This window comes from Phoca vitulina, unplaced genomic scaffold (assembly GCF_004348235.1).
Source record: "Phoca vitulina isolate PV1807 unplaced genomic scaffold, GSC_HSeal_1.0 scaffold14, whole genome shotgun sequence".
NCBI classification, from domain to species: Eukaryota; Metazoa; Chordata; class Mammalia; order Carnivora; family Phocidae; genus Phoca; species Phoca vitulina.
Window position 1 is genome coordinate 6,980,322 of NW_022589717.1, and position 21,284 is coordinate 7,001,605.

General features: G+C 36.1%; 1 protein-coding gene across 11 annotated transcripts in view; it reads left to right on the forward strand.

Annotated features, from left to right (window-relative positions):
* The window catches only part of ABHD18 (abhydrolase domain containing 18), a 50,813-nt gene that overhangs the window by 16,566 nt on the left and 12,963 nt on the right, over nucleotides 1-21,284 (forward strand). For 2 of the 11 annotated variants that reach the window (XM_032412808.1, XM_032412809.1), the window contains exons 4-9: nucleotides 1,701-1,801; nucleotides 8,970-9,048; nucleotides 9,153-9,237; nucleotides 11,215-11,242; nucleotides 18,663-18,801; nucleotides 20,860-20,949. In XM_032412808.1, coding sequence (XP_032268699.1) covers nucleotides 1,701-1,801; nucleotides 8,970-9,048; nucleotides 9,153-9,237; nucleotides 11,215-11,242; nucleotides 18,663-18,801; nucleotides 20,860-20,949 — 522 coding nt within the window. The other 9 variants (XM_032412810.1, XM_032412811.1, XM_032412813.1 and 6 more) reach the window with 8 other exon arrangements.

A 21,284-nucleotide genomic window follows, 5' to 3' on the forward strand; every position in this document is an offset into this window, starting at 1 on the left:
CACCTTCAGCTCAGGTCATGATCCCAGGGTCCTGGAATTGAGCCCTGTGTGGGGCTCCCTGCTCAATAGGGTTTCTGCTTCTCCCTCTGCCCCTCCCCCCGCTCATATAAATAAATAAATAAATAAAATCTTTTAAAAAAATAATACATAAACAAAAATAACTGTTTGAGGGGCACTGGGTGGCTCTGTCGGTTAAGCGTCTGACTCTTGGTTTTGGCTTGGGTCATGATTTCATGGGTGGTGGGATCAAGCCCTGTGTCAGGCTCCATGCTCAGCAGGAGTCTATTTGAGATTCTTTCCTTCTGCCCCTCCTTACGCTCATGCTCTCTCTCTCTCTCAAATAAATAAATAAATCTTAAAAAAAAAAAAGAACTATTTGAGGAGGGGAAGGTTTAGGTGTTAAATATTAGCAAATGCCGGGGCGCCTGGGTGGTTCAGCCGTTAAGCGTCTGCCTTCGGCTCAGGTCATGATCCCAGTGTCCTGGGATCGAGCCCCGCATCGGGCTCCCTGCTCTGTGGGAGGCCTGCTTCTCCCTCTCCCTCTGCCCCTGCTTGTGTTCCCTCTCTCGCTGTGTCTCTCTCTGTCAAATAAATAAATAAAATCTTTAAATATGAGCAAATGCCTTTGCTATGTATGTAAATATATATTTCTCCCTATTTAATGTGTTTACATGACTCATCACGTCAATGGATTTCTTAAAATGAGCCATTCTAATATATTTAACATCAAGTCAACCCTTATTTGATTTCGGTAAATTATTTTTACAGTTTCTTTGTAAATTGTTCTTACGGTTATTTTATATTTTTAAGTTCTTCCAACTAGTATTTTATTTTGACTTATTTCATGCTGTTGTACAAATGAGGTTTATTTATAGTTTACTTTTCCTTTTTTTTTTTTTAAAGATTTTATTTATTTATTTGACAGAGAGAGAGAGAGAACACAAGCAGGGGGAGTGGGAGAGGGAGAAGCAAGCTTCCCACTGAGCAGGGAGCCCAATGTGGGGCTCGATCTCAGGACCCTGGGATCATGACCTGAGCTGAAGGCAGACGCTTAACAACTGAGCCACCCAGGTGCCCCTACTTTTCCTTTTTTTTTTTAATTTTATTTATTTATTTGAGAGAGAAAGAGAGAGAGAGAGAGAGAACAAGTGGGGGGAGGGGCAGAGGGAAAAGCAGACTCCCTGCAGAGCAGGCCCCTGGGATCATGACCTGAGCCAAAGGCAGATGCTTACCCGACTGAGCCACTCAGGTACCCTATAGTTTACTTTTCCAACTGGCCTGTAGTAAAGGATGTAAAAGGAAAAGAAATGTGTATAAAAGCCATGTCTTTAGAAAGCTGACTGGGAATGGGGGGCACCTGGGTGGCACAGCCAGTTAAGTGTCAGACTCTTGGTTTGGGCTCAGTCATGATCCCAGGGTTGTGAGATGAAGTCCCATGTTGGACTCTGCACTCAACATGAAGTCTGCTTGAGACTCTCTCTCCCTCTGCCCCTACCTGCTGAGCTTGCTCACTCTCTCTCTAAAATAAATAAATCTAAAAAAAGAAAGAAAGAAAGAAAGCTGATTGGGGCAAAAGAATATGTAGTCATCAGTGAAAAAAGGTTTTTAATTGACTAGAACTTTTTTTATAGGAAAACATGTATGATAGACCAAGATATCTTAGTCTACATGTATACATTTTGGTTTTGCTTTTCTTTTAGATTGAAGAGCAATCAGACTGTAAGATCCTAGATGGGCACTTTGTTTCCCCCATGGCCCACTATGTGCCTGATATAATGCCAATTGAATCTGTTATTGCAAGGTAAGAATTTTTAATCAGAAAATTAAAGTAGTAAGTTATTTTTTTATTTATAATTATAATAAAATCAATGCAATGTTATTTTGAATTGCTAGTATTAATTACAATCATTATTTGGCATTACTCCCATTAAATGTGGGTTGGGGCAGAATAAAAATACAGAGCTTTATAGTATGTATTCAAACTTAAGTTGTTATCACCTTAAAATAGATTTATAAATATAAAATGATTTATATAAGCCTGATAGAACCACAAAGCTAAAACCTACTGGATAAACAAAAAAGAAATAAATCTAAGTGTACCTTAGAGAAAGTCATGAAATCACAAAGAGACAGAAAGAAGGAACAAAAGGATAATAAAACAATCAGAAAACAATAAACAAAATGGCAATAGTAAATTCATATCTATCAATAACCACTTTAAATGTAAATCAACTAAAATCTCTAATCAAAAGACTTCGAATGGCTGACTGGATTAAAAAGCAGGACCCAACTATATGCTGCCTATAAGACACTCACTTCAGGGGCACCTGGCTGGCTCAGTTGGAAGAGCATGGGACTCTTATTCTCAAGGTTGTGAGTTTGAGCCCCACATTGGGTGTAGAGAATACTTACGTAAGTATGTAACACGCTGAGCTTGCTTACTCTCTCTCTCTCTCTCTGCTAAAGAGAGACTCACTTCAGATGTAAGGACATACACAGACTGAAAGTGAAGGGATGGAAAAAGATATTCCATGCAAATGAAAATGAAAAGGAAGTAGAGGTAGCTATATTTTACCATACAAAATAGACTTTAAGACAAAGATTGTTAAGGAACAAGGAAGGTCATTATATAATGATAAAAGGATCAATCTAATGAGAGGATATAACATTTGTAAATATTTATGCACCCAACATAGGAACTAAATATATTAAAAAAAATTTAACAAACTTGAAGGCAGCAATACAATAACAATAGGAAGCTTTGATACTTAACTTGCAACAATGGATAGATAATCCATACAGAAAATCAGTAAGAAAACATTGAACTCAAACTATCCATTAGACCAGATGGACTTAACAGACATTCACAAAACACTGTATCCAACAGCATCTTTTAAAATGCACAGGGAGCATTCACCAGGAGAGATCATATATTAGTCACAAAACAAATCTTAATAAATTTAAGAAATTTTTTTTTTAAGATTTTATTTATTTATTTGACAGAGAGAGACACAGCGAGAGAGGGAGCACAAGCAGGGGGAGTGGGAGAGGGAGAAGCAGGCCTCCCGCGGAGCAGGGAGCCCGATGTGGGGCTCGATCCCAGGACCCCGGGATCATGACCTGAGCCGAAGGCAGATGCTTAATGACTGAGCCACCCAGGCACCCCAAATTTAAGAAATTGAAATCATATCTAGCATCTTTTCCAACCACATTGGTATGAAACTAGAAACAAGAAGAAAACTGGAAAACTAACAAATATGTATAGATTAAACAGCATGCTATTGAAACACCAGTGGGTCAAAGAAGAAATCAAAAGAGAAATCAAAAACACCTTGGGATAAATGATAATGGAAATACAACATACCCAAATTTATGGAGTACAGCAAAAGCAGTTCTAAGAGGGAGGTTCATAGTGATAAACGCCTACATTAAAAAAAAAGAAAGATCTTTTATAAAAATAAACAACCTAAGTTTACACCAGGAACTAAAAAAAGAACAAACTAAGCCCAAAGTTAGTAGAAGGAAGGAATTAGTATGGATCAGAGATGAAATAAATTAAATACTGACTATAAAGATAATAGAAAAGATCAATGAAACTAAGAGCTGTGTTTTTGAAAAGATAAACAAAATAAACAAACTTTTAGCTAGGCTACCAAGAAATAAAGAGAGAGGTCTCAAGTAAAATTAGAAATGAAAGAGGAGCCATTACAGTTGATATCACATAAATAGAAAAAATCATAAGAGACCACTGTGAATAATTATACACCAATCAGTTGGATAACCTAGGAGAAATGGTTAAATTTCTAGAAATGTGCAACCTACCAAGACTTAATATGAAGAATATAAAATCTGAACAGACCAATTACCCATAAGGAGATTTAATCAGGAATCAAAAATTTCCCAAAAAAGACAAGTCGAGGACCAGATGACTACATTGGTGAATTCTGCCAAACATTTAAAGAAGAATTAATAATAATCCTTCTCAAACTCTTCAAAAAAATTGAAGAGGAGGGAACCTTCTAAATTCATTTTACAAGGCCAACGTTAACTTTGATACCAAAACCAGACAAGGAAGCCATAAGAAAAGAAAATTACAAGCCAGTATTCCTACTGAACATAGATGTAAAAATCCCCAACAAAATACTAGCAATCCAAATTCAACAATACACAAAAAGGATCATATACTATGATTAAGTGGGATTTATCCCAGGGATAAAAAGATGGTTCAACATCTGCAAATCAATCACTGTGGCATACCACATAGACAAAATGACGGATAAAACTCATATGTTGATCTCAATGGAAATAGGAAAAGCATTTGACAAAATTCAACATCCATTTATGATAAAAACTCTCAACAAACTTTTATAGAAGGAACATATGTCAATATAATAAAGACTGTATATTAACAAGCTCATAGTTAACATCATACTAAATGGCGAAAAATTAAAATCTTTTCCTCTAATATCAGGAACAAGACAACTATGCAAACTGTTACCACTTTTATTCAACAGAATATTGGAAGTCCTAGCCAGAGCAATTAGGCAAGAAAAAGAAAGGCATCCAAATCAGAAAGGAAGAAATAAAACTGTCTCTGTTTACAGATGACAAAAACCTGCTAGAACTAATAAACAAGTTCAGTAAAGTTGTAGGATACAAATGCAATATACAAAAATCAGTTGCATTTCTATACACTAATAACAAGCCATCAGAAAAATTAGAAAACAATCCTATATACAGTTGCATCAAGAAGAATAAAATACCTAGGAATAAATTTAACCAAGAATAAATTGTACACTGTAAACTAGAAGACACTGATGAAAGAAACTGAAGATGACACAAATAAATGGAAAGATATTCCATGCTCATGGATTGGAAGAATTAATATTGTTAAAAAGTCCATACCTTTGCAATCTGCAGATGCGATGCAATCTCTATCAAAATTCCAATGGTATTTTTCAAAGAAATATAAGAAATGATCTTAAATTTTGTATGGAATCACAAGAAAACCTGACTAGCCAAAGCAGTCTTGAGTAAAAAGAACAAACCTGGAGGCATCACACTCCCTGACTTCAAACTATTATACTACAAAGCCATAGTAGTCAAAAGAATATGGTATTGGCATAAAAACAGACACATTGATCAATGAAACAGAATAGAGAGCCCAGAAATAAACCCACCGTATATGGTCAATTAATTTATGACAGAAGAACCAAGAATGTACAATGGGTAGAATCTCTTCAATAAATGGTATTAGAAAGACTGGACAGCCACATGCAAAAGAATGAAACTGGACCAATACCTTGCACCAAACGAAAATTAACTCAAAATGGAGTAAAGACTTGAACATAATGCTGAAACTATAAAACTCCTAGAAGAAAATATGGGTGGTTACCTCCTTGACATCAGTCTTGGAGTTGATTTTTTGGATCTGACACCAAAGCAAAGGCAACAAAAGCAAAAATAAACAACTTGGGACGACATCAAACTAAAAAGCTTCTGCACAGTGAAGGAGACCAACAAAATGAAAAGGTGGCCTGTGAAATGGGAGAAAATATTGGCAAATCCTATATCTGATAAGGGGTTAATATTAAAATATATATTTTTTAATTTTTTTAAAAGATTTTCTTTATTTGACACAGAGAGAAAGCACAAGTAGGCAGAGCAGGAGGCAGAGAGAGAGAGGGAGAAGCAGGCTCTCCAATGAGCAGGGAGCCTGACGTGGGGCTCGATCCCAGGACCGGATAAGCCAATATATTTAAAAACTCATACAACTTGGGGCGCCTGGGTGGCTCAGTCGTTAAGCGTCTGCCTTTGGCTCAGGTCATGATCCTGGGGTCCTGGAACGAGCCCTGCATCGGGCTCCCTGCTCAGTGGAAAGCCTGCTTCTCCCTCTCCCACTCCCCCTGCTTGTGTTCCCTCTCTTGCTGTGTCTTTCTCTGTCAAATAAATAAATAAAATCTTTAAAAAAAAAAATGGGCAGAGGAACTGAATAGACATTTTCCAAAGAAGACATAAATATGGTCAACAGATGCCTGAAAAGGTGCTCAACATCGCTAACCATCAAGAAAATGGTGTGGCATAAAAACAGACCCCAAAATACCAAATACCAGAAGCAAAACCACAAGGCGATATTACCTCACACCTGTTAGAATGGCTATTATTAAAAGACAAGATAACAAGTGTTGGTGAGGATGTGGAGAAAAGGGAACCCTTGAGTACTGTTGGTGGGAATGTAAATTGCTGTAGCCACTATGGGAAACAGTATGGAAGTTCCTCAAAAAATTTAAAGTAGAACAACCATATGATCCAGCCATTCAACTTCTGGATATTTATTTGAAGGATACAAGAACGTTAACTTGGGAAGATACCTGTACTCCTATGTTCATTGCAGCATTATTTATGATAGCTAAAGCATGGAAACAACCTTAGTGTCCATCAATGGATAAAAGGATAAAGAAGTGATATATAGAGAGAGAGTACAGTATCATCCAGACAAAAAAAAAGAAGGAAATTCTCCCATTTGCAATGACATGGATGGACCTTGAGACCATTATGCTAAGTGAAATAAGTCAGACAGAGAAAGATGAATACCATATGATCTCACTTATATGTAGAATCTAAAACAACAACAACCTTGAACTCATAGATACAGAGAACAGACTGGTTAGTTGCCAGAGTTGGAGGTGGGGGGGGGGGTGAAATGGGTGAAAGTGGTCAAAAGGTACAAACTTCCAGTTATAAAATAGATAAGTCTTGAGGATGTAATAACAGCATGGTGACTATAGTTAATTTAAATACTGTATATTTGAAAATTGCTATGAGAGTAGATCTTTTTTTTATTTCATTTTATTTTATATATATTTTTTTCTTTTTTTAATTTAAATTCAATTAATTAATATATAATGTATTGTTTCAGGCGTACAGGTCTGTGATTCAGCAATCTTATATAATACCCAGTGCTCATTACAACCCGTACCTTCCCCAATGTCCATCACCCTGTTACCCCATCCCCCTACCCCCCTCCCCTCCAGCAACCCTCTGTTTCTTAAGATTAATAAGAGTCTCTTATGGTTTGTCTCCCTCTCTGGTTTCGTCTTGTTTCATTTTTTCCTTTCTTCCCCTATGATCCTCTGCCTTGTTTCTTAAATTCCACATATCAGTGAGATCATATGAGAGTAGATCTTAAAAAAGTTATCATCACAAGAAAAAAGAATTTTGTAGCTATGTGTGGTGATGGATGTTAAATAAACTTATTGTGGTGATCATTTCACAATATATACATATATCAAATCATTATGTTACACACCTTAAACTAATAATATATGTTTATCTTATTTTTTAAAAAGAGAGATTTTAGAAGCTGAAAATGGGAAACCATTAAGATCTATATAGATACTTCCCCTACCTCCCTTTCCTGCATGCTTCATGGTCTCTTATCTCTGCTTTATGACCTATGTCATTTCTCTGTGGGTAGGTTAGCTTTCTCTGTTTCTCATGCAACTGACAAAAAATAGCTACCACACCTCTGCAAAGCTTTCATGTCCAAAAGCTCAACAGAATCTAGAGTCTGTCTTACTTCCAGATTACCAAAAGAACAAATCTTATTGCCCTAATTTGGCCTACTCCAGACCCAATCAGCTCTAGCAAAGAAGCTCACATGAACTATACCCATTTATCATGGGGCACTGGAAGATACTCTGTGAGAAGATACTATAATAAGAGCAGACAGACTAATTAATGAGCCTCTACTAAATGAGTGGTCATTATTACTGTAATAAAAGATTTCTATTAATTTAAAGCTATTCTCCATAATGAAGCCTCTGTATGCACTGCTATGGGACAGAAGGAAGAAAAAATAGCAGCGATACCCAGCATTCTATGGAAAACATTTTTAAATGTTTTCATTTCCCACAAATCATCAAAATATCAAGAAGCAGGATAGTTCTGAGAATGGAAAACAAAGCAGAGTGGTTAACATTGCTAGTTTTATGAGAATAAAAATTAAGAGTTAGTTGCCATGAGCACAAAACAGAAATAACCATTGAACCCTTCTAAATGTACTTGTCTATGTTCTGTATTAAATAATTTATTGATAACAGATAACTAGTGATATTGTCCCCTGTCCAAGCAAAATAATTTCAGAATTGAGGTTTATGTTGCCTGAGAATGCAGCTACCTAAGGTCAAACCTTGAGCTGACTGAGTGTAGTATTATACTATGATAATAATTCTAAAATATCTACTGCTAGGGAAATTAAAAAGACAAGTAAATCAGTTTGGGAAGATAAAGTTCTGAAGATGAATGGTGTTGATTGTTGCACAACGTAAATGTACTTAATGCCACTGAACCATACAACTTAAAAAAGGTTAAAATGGAAAATTTTATGTTATATGTATTTTATCACAATTAAAAAATAATTTCTATAGGAAAAAAATTTTAAATGAAAGGTGAAATACTACAGTAAGAAGATGACAAATAGAGAAAACTGTTTTTTTCTGCCGTGGATTGCTTTTACACTCCAAATTGAAAAACAGAATTGATAACAAACTATCTTATTGATACATCAACAGCTTGTACAACTAAGCATTATTCCTACAACGAGAAGAAGCAGAGCTATCTAAAGAGTTTTTTTTTTTTTTTCTAAGACTTACTCATATATATTAATATCTCGGCAAAATAAGAATATTTCATTATGCCTTTATAAAGTTGTGGTATTGAACAAGGTAAAAATGATGACAATAAATTCTATGTTTATATTGTACTGAATGTTTTAATATGCTAACACAAAGCAAATTTATAATATCTTAGTTGCCTTTGTGCAAACATTAATTAATCATAATTTGAATGTCAAAATTCTGAATGATCTTTTCTCCCAAATAATTTAATTATGTAACTTTTACAAATTTGAAAGTTTGAGTTAAAAACCTTTTAAAGAGAATTTCACAGATCTTTTTTATTTTAAATAGGTTCCAACTTATTGTTCCTAAAGAATGGAACAGCAAATATAAACCTGTATGCATTCATCTTGCTGGAACAGGAGATCATGTAAGACTCTATTATAATGCCTTAATCCCTAATTTGTTAACATAATTGTGTAACACAGATGTGGTTATTATATTCTTTAAGTATGCCATCTTTTCTTTCCTTAGCATTACTGGAGACGACGAACACTAATGGCTCGTCCTATGATTAAAGAAGCCCGAATGGCTTCTTTGTTGTTAGAAAACCCTTATTATATCCTTTTGTGATACCTAGAAATCTTTCATTTATTGATAAATGGATTTAGTCATCAAAAGGAATGATAGATAGTAACCAGCTTTTCTAAACCAGTTAAATTTGGTTGTCAGTTCAGAAAATATTTAAGAAGCAAGAGTGAAAAATTGTTTCATGCCTTTAAAAAACCAATGTAGGGATTATGGTTCTACTGTATAATAAAGATAAATTGTACTTCTTTTTCTTATAAAACTTATGCTGGATTTTAATATTAAGTCAAATGTTTGCTATTAAGGAAACCCTCATGTTTTAAATGCATTTACATTTAAGTCATCAGTTGAGGTTTAGAACAGTACTTAACTTAACTTTCAAGATGACGTCAGACTATTCCCAGAAGAAGAAACGAAAGTGATGCACAGATATAAAGAAATGTTCAACGTTGCTGGTAATAAGAGAAATGTAAAGTTAAAGCAACATTACCAAAGATTTAAAAAATAAAACACAATAGTTGTGAGGCTATTGTAAAAAAAAAATAGGCATTCTTATTATTTTTTTTTTTTTTATTAAATTTTTTTTTATTTTTTATTTTATTTTATTTTTTTTAAGATTTTATTTATTTGCGAGAGAGAGAATGAGAGACAGAGAGCATGAGAGGGAGGAGGGTCAGAGGGAGAAGCAGACTCCCTGCCGAGCAGGGAACCCGATGCGGGACTCGATCCCGGGACTCCAGGATCATGACCTGAGCCGAAGGCAGTCGCTTAACCAACTGAGCCACCCAGGCGCCCGGCATTCTTATTATTAATGGCTGTGAAAACCAGTTTAATCCTCTGGGAAAGCATTTTTACCATCTGTAACAGGAGCCTTAAAAAATTTTATGTCCCTTGACTTTGATTTTGATTCTTGGAAATTTATTCTAAGGATAAAATACTAAGAAAAGAGCAGCGCCTGGGTGGCTCAGTCAGTTAAGTGGACGACTGGGTTTCGGCTCAGGTCATGATCTCACGGTTGTAAGATTGAGCCCTGCATTGGGCTTAGGCGCTGGGCGTGGAGCCTGCTTAGGATTCTCTCTCTCCCTCTCCCTCTGCCCTGCCCCCATCTCTTAAAAAAAAAAACAACTAAGAAAAGAGAAAGTGATAGAAAACAAAAAAGATATTTATATAGCTTTATGATACTAAGACATTAGGAATAGCTTAAGTGTCTAATAATAGAAAAAGAGTTGAGTAAATTGTGGCTCATAATATTAGAATATTATGCAGTTGGTTATGTTTTTTGCTCTACCACTTTAGTATCTGTACGACCTCAGATGTGTTACTTAACCTTTTAACTTAAATTTTTTTGTTGATAAATGGGAATAATCTCTGAAGTTATTCCTAGTATTAAGTACTTAATACTGTCTAGAATGGTGCCTGGTAAATAACAAACATTCAGTAAATTTTAATGGTTAGTTATTATTAAAAAGTTTACAGTAATTTATGAAAAGTACAGTGCAAAAATAGGAAACAAAACTCTGTGGTATGACAGAAAAACCTAAAAACAGAAAATCCATTAAAAAAAACTGCATAAGGAAAAAATACTGGAACTACACCAAAATATTAATATGGTTGTCTGTAGATGAAGTAGTTTTTCTTCTAATATGCTTTTCTGTATTTTCTAGATTTTCTATAATCAACATATAAAAATGAAAAAAAAAAAACTTCATTTACAAAATTAAGTTGAAGATTGTACAACCCTGGGGATATACTAAACATATTAAACTGTACCCTTAAAATGGGTGAATTGTATGGTATGTGATATCAATAAAGCTGTTTTTAAAAAGAAAAAAGAAAAATAATCAAGTTGAAAAACTGAGAACTCAACAGCATATTTGAGATAACTAGAAAATAGTTATTTCAGTATCAAATTGTGTTCAAATGTAACTATTTTGCTTAAGTTGATGTGTTTTGAGACACAGACTATATTTAATTATTTTAAAACTTTCTCTTTGACCCACATTTTTAAATGGCTGCAGGAAGCCCAAGGACCAAATGTAAGTATGTATCACCTTCACTTTTGTAGTCTTTATACCAAATTAAATTAAAAATTTTTGTTAGTCTTCAGTTGATCATTTCTAAATTTAACAAGCAGATGTTATTTGGGGAAAAAATTCTGTTATAAAACTGTAGTAGGAATGTTGACTTATTTTTATTTTAAGCTTTTTCACTTAAAATGTTTGATAAAGAGATAAATAAGAAATTTTTAATAGACTGATGGAAGATATGTTTTATTTGTAAAATGGTAACTGAAGAAATGTTAAAACATTTTCCTTCTTAAAGTACATTTACTTCATAAAATTAAACACCACTCTTTATTCTTACAATTTATGGTGTGGGTAATCTAAAGATAATCTCTTTTTGGTCTTTCAAAATGATGAACTTTGAAGGTGATTTTTTTGCATTTCCATAATCTATATATTGTGTTTGGTTTTGATTCATTGAATAAATGTTTGATCTAAGACACTGGGAAGATAGCAACAAAAAGACAAGGTCCTTACTGTCATAGAGCTTATATTCAAGGATGGGAGATAGGTCAAAATAAGTAAGATGATTTTGGATATTTACCAATGCCATGAAGAAAATAAAGCAGGGAAATCAAGTAAAGAATAATAGAGGGTAAGTGCAGAGTTGGAAAAGTATTAGATATGAGGACATGACATAATGGGAAGGAGCCACCAAGGTGAAGACCTGGAGGAAGCCTCAGAGGACGAATAAATGAAAAACCTGATATAAGATGAGGTCAGAAATGAGGGCAAGGGCAGATTTATGAAGAGCCATGTGCTTTGAATTTTACTGTCAATGCAGTTGGAAATCTTTGGAAGAATTTAAGCAGAGGAATGATCTGATTTGTGCTTTTAAAGGCTCATTTTGGCTTACTGGGACAAGAGTAGCAGCAGAAAAATTAAATAGGAAGCTATTGCAATAATGCAGGGAAAAAACAACTTTAAGATAGTGGCAGTGGAAATGGAAAGAAGTTCTAATGGATTTGAGATATAATTTAGAAGTTGAAATAAGACTTATTGATAAATTATGAATATTGTTGGTTAGAAATCAAAAGTTCTGACTTGCACGTGTTAAATTAGTGATGTCTGTTAGATCTGCAGGTGAAGTTAAGTAGGGAGTTGGAAAGTTCTGGAGAGGTAGATTTAGAAGTCACATGTTCTATGTGGTCATGACATGGAAGAGATATAGATGAAAGTGGGGTACATTGGAAGCAAACCTATATCCTATGAAGGATAGTTTAGAATAAACTTAGTGACGGGCGCCTGGGTGGCTTAGTCTGTTAAGTGTCTGAATCCTGATCTCAGCTCAAGTCTTGATCTCAGGGTTCTGAGTTTGAGTTCAAGCCCTGCATTGGGCTCCATGCTGGGCTTGGAGCCTACTTTAAAAAAAAAAAAAAAATATATATATATATATATATATATACACATACATATATATGTATAAGTTATACACACACACACACATATATAAAAGAATAAACTTTGTGAAATGTGAAAATTAATGTCCAAGCTAAAAGTTAAAGAATTCTTACTCTGGGGATGCCTGGGTGGCTCAGTCGGTTAAGCATCTGCCTTTGGCTCAGGTCATGATCCCAGGGTCCTGGGATTGAGTCCTACATCGGGCTCCTTACTTGGCAGGGAGCCTGTTTCTCCCTCTGCCTGCTTTTCCCTCTGCCTGCTGCTCCCCCCCTGCTTGTGCTCTCTCTCACACAAATAAGTAAATAAAATCTTTAAAAAAAAAAAAAAAAAAAGAATTCTTACCCTGGAACCAAGTTCTGAATTCAGAACTAGGCATGTCATTTTTACCCTGTTTATTGGTGCTTAAAAACCCAAAAGAGAGGGGCACCTGGGTGGCTCAGTTGGTTAAGCGACTGCCTTCGGCTCAGGTCATGATCCTGGAGTCCCTGGATTGAGTCCCACATCGGGCTCCCTGCTCGGCAGGGAGTCTGCTTCTCCCTCTGACCCTCCCCCCTCTCATGTGCTCTCTCTCTCAAATAAATAAATAAAATCTTTAAAAAAAAAAAAACCCAAAAGAGTTTATTGAGTTGTAGTTAGAGGCAGCATGGGTTTAATGGAAGGTCTTTGACTTTGGAGTCACACAGACATAGGTTGCAATCGTAACTTGCCATTTAATAATTGTATGACCTTGATCTAAGTATCTGTTACCTACCTCATTTATAAAGTGGAAATACTATATAATTTCTTCCATACAGAATTGATGTGAGAATCGTGTTTATAAAATATTCTATCACATATCATATATCCAAGAAATATAATATTTGATTTTTTTCAAGTAATTCATTGTAAGAAATGGCTTGCAATTTAAATAATAAACAGTTATTTTTTATTTCTTTTTAAAAGGCATCTTATGCCTATTTTCAGTGCTTAAACATTTTGAAACTGGGTCCACTGTTATAAATAACTACTGTCCCAGAACCCCACATCGGTAACTTTTAGATAAAAGAGCAAACTGAGGTGTACCTGAGAATTCAAACTTCCATACCAGGCCAAAATAAATAATCAGTGGAATTATGTGATAATAAATAGAAAATTGGAATGATGATAAAATATAAGGATACATGGGCTCTTTTATGAGGAAGTACATGTATGATCTGTTTTGACAGATTTTCCATAAATTCTGCCTTATGGAACTTAGAGCTCTGAGAGGATGTGGTAGAACAGTGGATATAAGCTCTTTGGGGGTGAGAATTCTGTTTTTCACAACTTGGCATTCTTATGACACCTAGTTGTTTGTGCATAATCACGCTACATATACATATAATAAACAACCATTGATAAAATGAATTTTTGTACACCTTGACAAGGTTTCATCCAGAAGCCAATCATGTATGTCTTTATATGAACTAAATTTTGAAAATAGACTCTAATTTGGACACTTCAGTAATAAGATAGTAGTATTTTTTATCACTATACAGGCATACCTTGGAGATATTGTGGGTTCAGTTGCAGACCACCGTAATAAAGGGAATATTGCAATAAAGCAACTTAAATGAATTTTTTGGTTTCCAGTGCATATAAAAATTATGTTTACACTATACTGTAGTCTGTTAAGTGTGCAATAGCATTATGTCTAAAAAAACAGTGTACATACCTTTATTTAAAAATATTTTATTGCTGGGGCACCTGTGTGGCTCAGTCATTGAGCATCCGACTCTTGATTTTGGCTTGGGTCAAGATCTCAGGGTTGTGGATCAAGCCCTGTATCAGGGCTCCCTGCTCAGTAGGGAGTCTGCTGCTCTCCATCTCCTGCTGCCCCCCATCTCTCTCTCACTAAAATAAATAAATGGATCTTTAAAAAAATATATTTTATGACTCCCAGTTATGGAATGAATAAGTCACAGGAATAAAAGGTACAGCATAGGGAATATAGTCAGTGGTATTGTAATAGCGCTATATGGTGACAGATGGTAGCTACACTTGTGGTGTGCATGGTATAACATATAGACTTGTCAACTCACTATATTGTACACCTGAAACTAATGTAACATTGTGTATCAACTACAATAAAATAAAATAAGCTTTATTGCTAAAAAATGCTAACCATTATCAGAGCTTTCAGCAAGGCATAATCTTTGCTGGTGGAGGGTCTTGCCTCAGTGTTTATGGCTGCTGACTGATCAGGGTGGTGGTTACTGAAGGTTGGGTGGCTGTGGTAATTTCTTAAAACAATAATGAAGTTTGCCACATCAATTTACTCTTCCTTTCACAATTTCTCTGAAGCATGTGGTGCTGTTTCATAGCATTTTACCCACAGTAGAACTTTCAAAATTGGAGTCCATCCTCTCAAACCCTGCCACTGATTTATCAACTAAGTTTATGTAATATTCTAAATCCTTTGTTGTCATTCAGCAATTTTCACAGCATCTTCACCAAGTTTAGATTCCATCTCAAGAAAGCATTTTCTTTGCTCATCCATAAGAAGCAATTCCTCATCCATTAAAAGGTTTATCATGAGATTGCAACAATTCAGTCTCATCCTCAGGCTTTACTTCTAATTCTAGTTCCTTTGCTATTTCTACCACATCTGCCGTTACTTACTCCACTGAAAGTCAAAGTCATCCGTGAGGGTTGGAATCAAATTCTTCCAAACTCCTGTGAATGTTGATATTTTGACCTCTTCCTGTGAATCACAAGTGATCTTACTGGTATCTAGAATGGTGACCCCTTTCCAGAAAATTTTCAATTGGCTTTGCCCATATCCATCAGAGGAGTCACTATCTATGGTAGCTATAGCCTTATGAAATGCAGTTCTTAAATAATAAGACTTGAAAGTCAAAATTATTCCTTTACCCATGGACTGTAGAATGGATGTTGTGTTAGCAGGCCTGAAAATATTAATCTTGTTGTACATCCCCATCAGAGCTCTTGGGTAATCAAGTGCGTAGTCAATGCAGTGCAGTCATGTTTTGGAAGGAATCTTTTTTTCTGAGCAAGTAGGTCTCAACAGTGGGCTTAAAATATTCTGTTACCATGTTGTCAACAGATGCACTGTCATCTAAGCTTTGTTCCATTTATAGAAGAAAGCATAGTAGATTTAGCATAATTCTTAAGAGCTCTAGGATTTTTGAAATGGTAAACGAGTCCTGGCTTCAACTTAAAAGACACCAGCTGCATTAGCCCCTAACAAGAGAGTCAGCCCCTCCTTTGAAGCTTTGAAGCCAGGCATTGACATCTCCTCTCTAGCTATGAAAGCCCTGGATGGCATCTTCTTCCGACAGAATGCTGTTTTTCAACATTGAAAATTTGTTGTTGAAGGGCGTCTGGGTGGCTTGGTCAGTTGGGCATCTGCCTTCTGTTTGGGTCGTGTTCCCAGGGTCCTGGGATTGAGCCCCACATCCGCCTCCCTGCTCAGCGGGGAGCCTCCTTCTCCCTCTCCCTCTGCTGCTCCCCCTGCTTGTGCTCAATCTCCCTCCCTCTCTCTCTCTGTCAAATGAATAAATAAAATCTTTAAAAAAAGAAAGAAAGAAAGAAAATCTATTGTTGGATTTGGTGGCTCAGTTGGTTAAGCTTCTGACTTCTGATTTTGGCTCAGGTCATGATCTCAGGGTCATGGGATCGAGCCCTGCGTCAGGCTCCGCGCGCTGTGGGGAGTCTGCTTGAGGATTCTCTCCTCCCTCTCCCTCTGCCCCTCCCTCCACTCGCATGCTCTCTCTCTCTCAAATAAATAAAATTAAAAAAAAAAAGAAAATCTGTTATTTAGTGTAGCCCCCCTCATTAATTATCTTAGCTAGATCTTCTGGATAACTTGGCTGTAGCTTCCACATCAGCACTTATTGCTTCAGTTTGCACTTTTATGTTATGGAGATGGCTTCCTTTCTTTTCTTTTCTTTTCTTTCCTTTCCTTTCCTTTTCTTTTCTTTTCTTTTCTTTTCTTTTCTTTATGATTTATTTTATGGAGAGTGTGCGAGAGTGGGGGAAGGAACAGAGGGAGAGGGAGAGAATCTCAAGTAGACTCCCCACTGAGTGTGTAGGCTGAAGTGAGGCTTAATCTAGGGACCCTGCGATCATGACCTGAGCTGAAATCAAGAGTTGGTCGCTTAACCAGCGGAGCCACCCAGGTGCTCTGATGCCTTCCTTTCTTAAACCTCATGAAGCAACCTCTTTTTTTTTTTAAGATTTTATTTATTTATTTGACAGAGAGAGAGAGCACACACAGGCAGGGGGAGTGACAGGTAGAGGAAGAGGGAGAAGCAGACTCCCCACAGAGCAGGGAGCCAGATGCAGGACTTGATCCCAGGACCCTGGGATCATGACCTGAGCCAAAGGCAGCAGCTTAACCAACTGAGCCATGCAGGCACCCGAAGCAACCTCTTTTAGCTTCAAACTGTTCTTCTGCAGCTTCCTCACCTCCTCAGTCTTCATAGAATTGAAGAGAGGTAGGGCCTTCCTCTGGAATAGGCTTTGGCTTAAGGGAATGTTATGGCTGTTTCGATTTTCTATCCAGACCAGTAAAACTTTCTCTGCATCGGCAAGAAGACTATTTTGCTTTCTATTTTGTGGGTTTACTGGAGTAGTACTTTTAATTTCCTTCAAGAACTTTTCCTTTGCATTCACAACTTGGCTGTTTGCTGCATGAGGCCTAGCTTTTGGCCTATCTCAGCTTTTGACATCCCTTCCTCACTGAGTTTAATCACTTCTAGCTTTTGATTTCTATTTATTTGTTTGTTTGTTTTTATTTTTTTTTTAAAGATTTTTTATTTATTTGACAGAGAGAGACACAGCGAGAGAGGGAACACAAGCAGGGGGAGTGGGAGAGGGAGAAGCAGGCTTCCCGCGGAGCAGGGAGCCTGATGCGGGGCTCGATCCCAGGACCCTGGGATCATGAGCTGAGCTGAAGGCAGATGCCCAACGACTGAGCCACCCAGGTGCCCCCCCTCAAAAAAAATCATTTAAGTACTTCTAAGGAAATGTATTTATATGTAAAATTAATTTCTAAAGACAGGAAATTCTAGTTGAATTGGTCTTTAAGTTAATCAAAACATGTATTTTTATAAAAAATTACTTTTCCAACCAACTTTTAATTATAAAATAAATAAGTCATGGATTTGAAAAGTACAGCACGGGGAACATAGTCAAGAATATTGTAATAACATTATATAGTGACAGATGGTGACTACAATTACCATGGTGAGCACTGAGTAATGTGTGTGTGTGTGTGTGTGTGTGTGTGTATCTGAAACTAATATGATGTATGTTAATTATACTACAATTAAAAAAAAATTTTCTGGTTGATTATATTCATAAATTGTATATTTTGTGGAAATAAGCAACATATTTAAGATTTTAGAAATACATGAGTATTAGGTTAAATTCTTTTACATTGCTTTTTTAAAAATCTTATGCTTTAAGTTCTATTGTAATAATAGGAGGGACAAGTATGAATTGTTTTTTTTTAACAGTTTTTTTTTTTAAGACTTTTTATTTATTTATTTGACAGAGAGGCACAGCGAGAGAGGGAACACAAGCAGGGGGAGTGGGAGAGGGAGAAGCAGGCTTCCCGCCAAACAGGGAACCTGACATGGAGCTCGGTCCTAGAACCCTGGGACCACGACTGGAGCGGAAGGCAGACGCTTAATGACTGAGCCACCCAGGCGCCCCTTTAACAGTTTTTTTAAGTGCTATCAAATAAATATTATTTCCTGGGCTTCAAAATAGTTAAATAATTGAAATTCAATAAAGATTCAATAAAAAGCATATATAGCTTTTAAAAATAAGTTTTAATTAATTGTAGAATAATGTTAGCACTTTAATTCCATCAATTTATTCCATTCTTTTACTTAGCTAACTCGTCCTTTAAAAGAAAAACATGAAGTCTGGCTGCCTGTTGTAAATTTGCATATGTTAAAATGTAAATACATAAATAATTTTCTCTTTTGTCTTGTGAGGCTAGAAGGTCCAGCTTAAAAAACGTGTCTGACCTTTTTGTGATGGGAGGAGCTCTTGTTTTAGAATCTGCAGCTCTCTTGCACTGGCTAGAGAGAGAGGGTTATGGACCTCTAGGAATGACCGGAATATCCATGGGAGGACATGTAAGCCTTTTAATTTCAAGTGATATTTAATTGTGATTATGTTCATAAAATCTAGAGAATGTAGTTATTTTAAAATTTTACTTTAGGTGTGGAATTAATTTTAGTTTTGGCAAAAGCAGAAACAGGTTTCAAACTTTTGTTCCAATTATAATGATTTTTTTGGTATGATTTATGTAGACATTGATTGTACTACTTATTTCACAGCTATAGCTCAGATATTGGATTTAATATTTTATTAAAAGTTGATTTTAAAAAAAGAAAAAGTTGATTTTTATAAAACTTAACTTTTCACATCTCAAGTATAAATATGCTGTTAAATTGGTGAAGATAACGAATTTGGAAAATACTTTTCATTTATCTCTTATCTCTATCCCCAGGGTCACCAACCTATTTTACTTTGTCTTCTAGAGTGTACTAAAACAGACTCCTAATTGGTTTCTCTGTCTCATCTTTTCTCTCATTAATCTTCTTCTAAGTTTTTCTCCACACCATAACTAGAGTGATTTTCCTAAATCTCATCTGTGTTCTCTCCTACTTAAAACCTGCCAAAGGCTTTCTATTGCACTGGGCTCTAGCTATGCTGGGTGCTAGCATCCCTCACGGGCCCTCTCATTCCTAGCCAAAATAGCAGTTTGCCCTCCTGGTTCCAATCCAGAGCTTACTTCCTATGAGGAGCTCTTCCTGACTCCCAGCCTAACCCCAGACTGTACTTCATCTCTCCTTAGTGCTTATTTCACTGCACTGTGATTACTTTTTTAGCAGTTTGTTCTCTCCATGAAGCAGTTGGTTCAGTAAGGGCTCGTAAATATGCTCTAGTTTGTTATCTGGACATATTAGCCACTCAGGACATTTCGAAAGAAACAACAAGTTTTTTGTAAGTCATTTGAATTATAAAATTAAGTTCAAAAACTGATTAAAATTCGAAAAAATTATTACACCGTGAACTTGAAGGGTGGAAAGGATTTCTTTTCCTACCTAGTAGTGTTTCTATTTTTATGACCTAGATTGGGGTCTTATAACTTTCACCTGAATTACTTCCTATACTGGTTTCCCCACCTCAGGTCTTACCTGCTCTGATCAGTCCTATAAACTGCTATCATTTTAGCTTCCTTGAATCACTTCTTTGACAGTGCTGCTCCTTTACTCAGACCTCTTTGTTAATTCCCCATTATATACAGAGCAAAAGGGACCTCTAATCTGATACTGTCCAGTCTTTCCAGACCTAACTATCTCTCCCACCCCATTGGCTACATATGCCCTATTGACCAGCCAAACTAAAGTATATTGGCCGTTTTCCTACCTGCCTTTGCACTTTTTCACCATCTTGCCTTTGATCATACTGTCTTCTTTAAATGGAAGACAAGATCTCATCTTTCATTTCCCCTGAAAGACAGCCAGTTCATGAAGCCTTCTCTCATTCCGCTAACCAAAAATAACTTCCCTTTTCTAAACACACACATTACATTACTTTATATCACTTATATAATCTGTTTGTAGTTCACCAAATTCTTGGCATTTTTCAAAGTCAGCCCCAAAGGTCTGAGGTTTTATAGTTGTGATTTTGCTGTATCTGAGCAAGTCATTTAGGTAATGAATATGACCAGCCTGCTGCCCAGCATCTACATTTCAGCCTGTTTGCTCTATATTTATCCAGTAGAAAGTAGTTCTCTATGAAGGGTCTTGAGATTACTTAAAATTCTCCAACGTACTTTAATTATTTTCTAAGGGGGAAGTTATATGTCATTGAATTTGTGATTTGGGGAGTTTCAGAAGGCTACTAGACATTCTCAGGAGTATTTAGAGATTTTGTTTTTTTTAAGATTATATTTTTAAGTAATCTCTATACCCAACGTGGGGCTCAAACTTACAACCCCGAGGTCAAGAGTCCTGTGTTCTACTGACTGAGCCAGCCAGATGCCCCAAGTATTTAGAGATTTTATGTTCATATCTTATCTCAGCAATTACTACCCAGACTACTTCTTAATATCAAATACTTTTCATTTTAATGAATAGAAATTTAAACAGAAGCTCTCTAACTGACTGTTAAACATATTGCAGATGGCTTCCTTAGCAGTATCCAACTGGCCTAAGCCCATGCCATTGATTCCATGTCTGTCTTGGTCCACAGCATCTGGGGTCTTCACTACGGTAATTTTAATTGCAATTAATATTTAGATAGCTATATATATAATTAAAGTAGTTTGGGGGGTTCCCAAAACCACCTCCAGGTTTGCTGATTCTCTAGAAGGTATCACAGGACTTACCATATAGTCTGATTCATGACTAAGACTTATGATATCAAAAGGATACAATACAAAATCAGCAAAGGGAAAAGGCACATAGGGCAAAATCCAGAGGAAATCAGGCACAACCTTCCATTGGAATCTCACAGAATGTGTTTAATTCGTCCAGCAATGGGTTGTGATAGTATGTGTGAAATGTCCATCAGTGAAACTGAGTTGAGCCTGGCAGCCCAGGCTTAT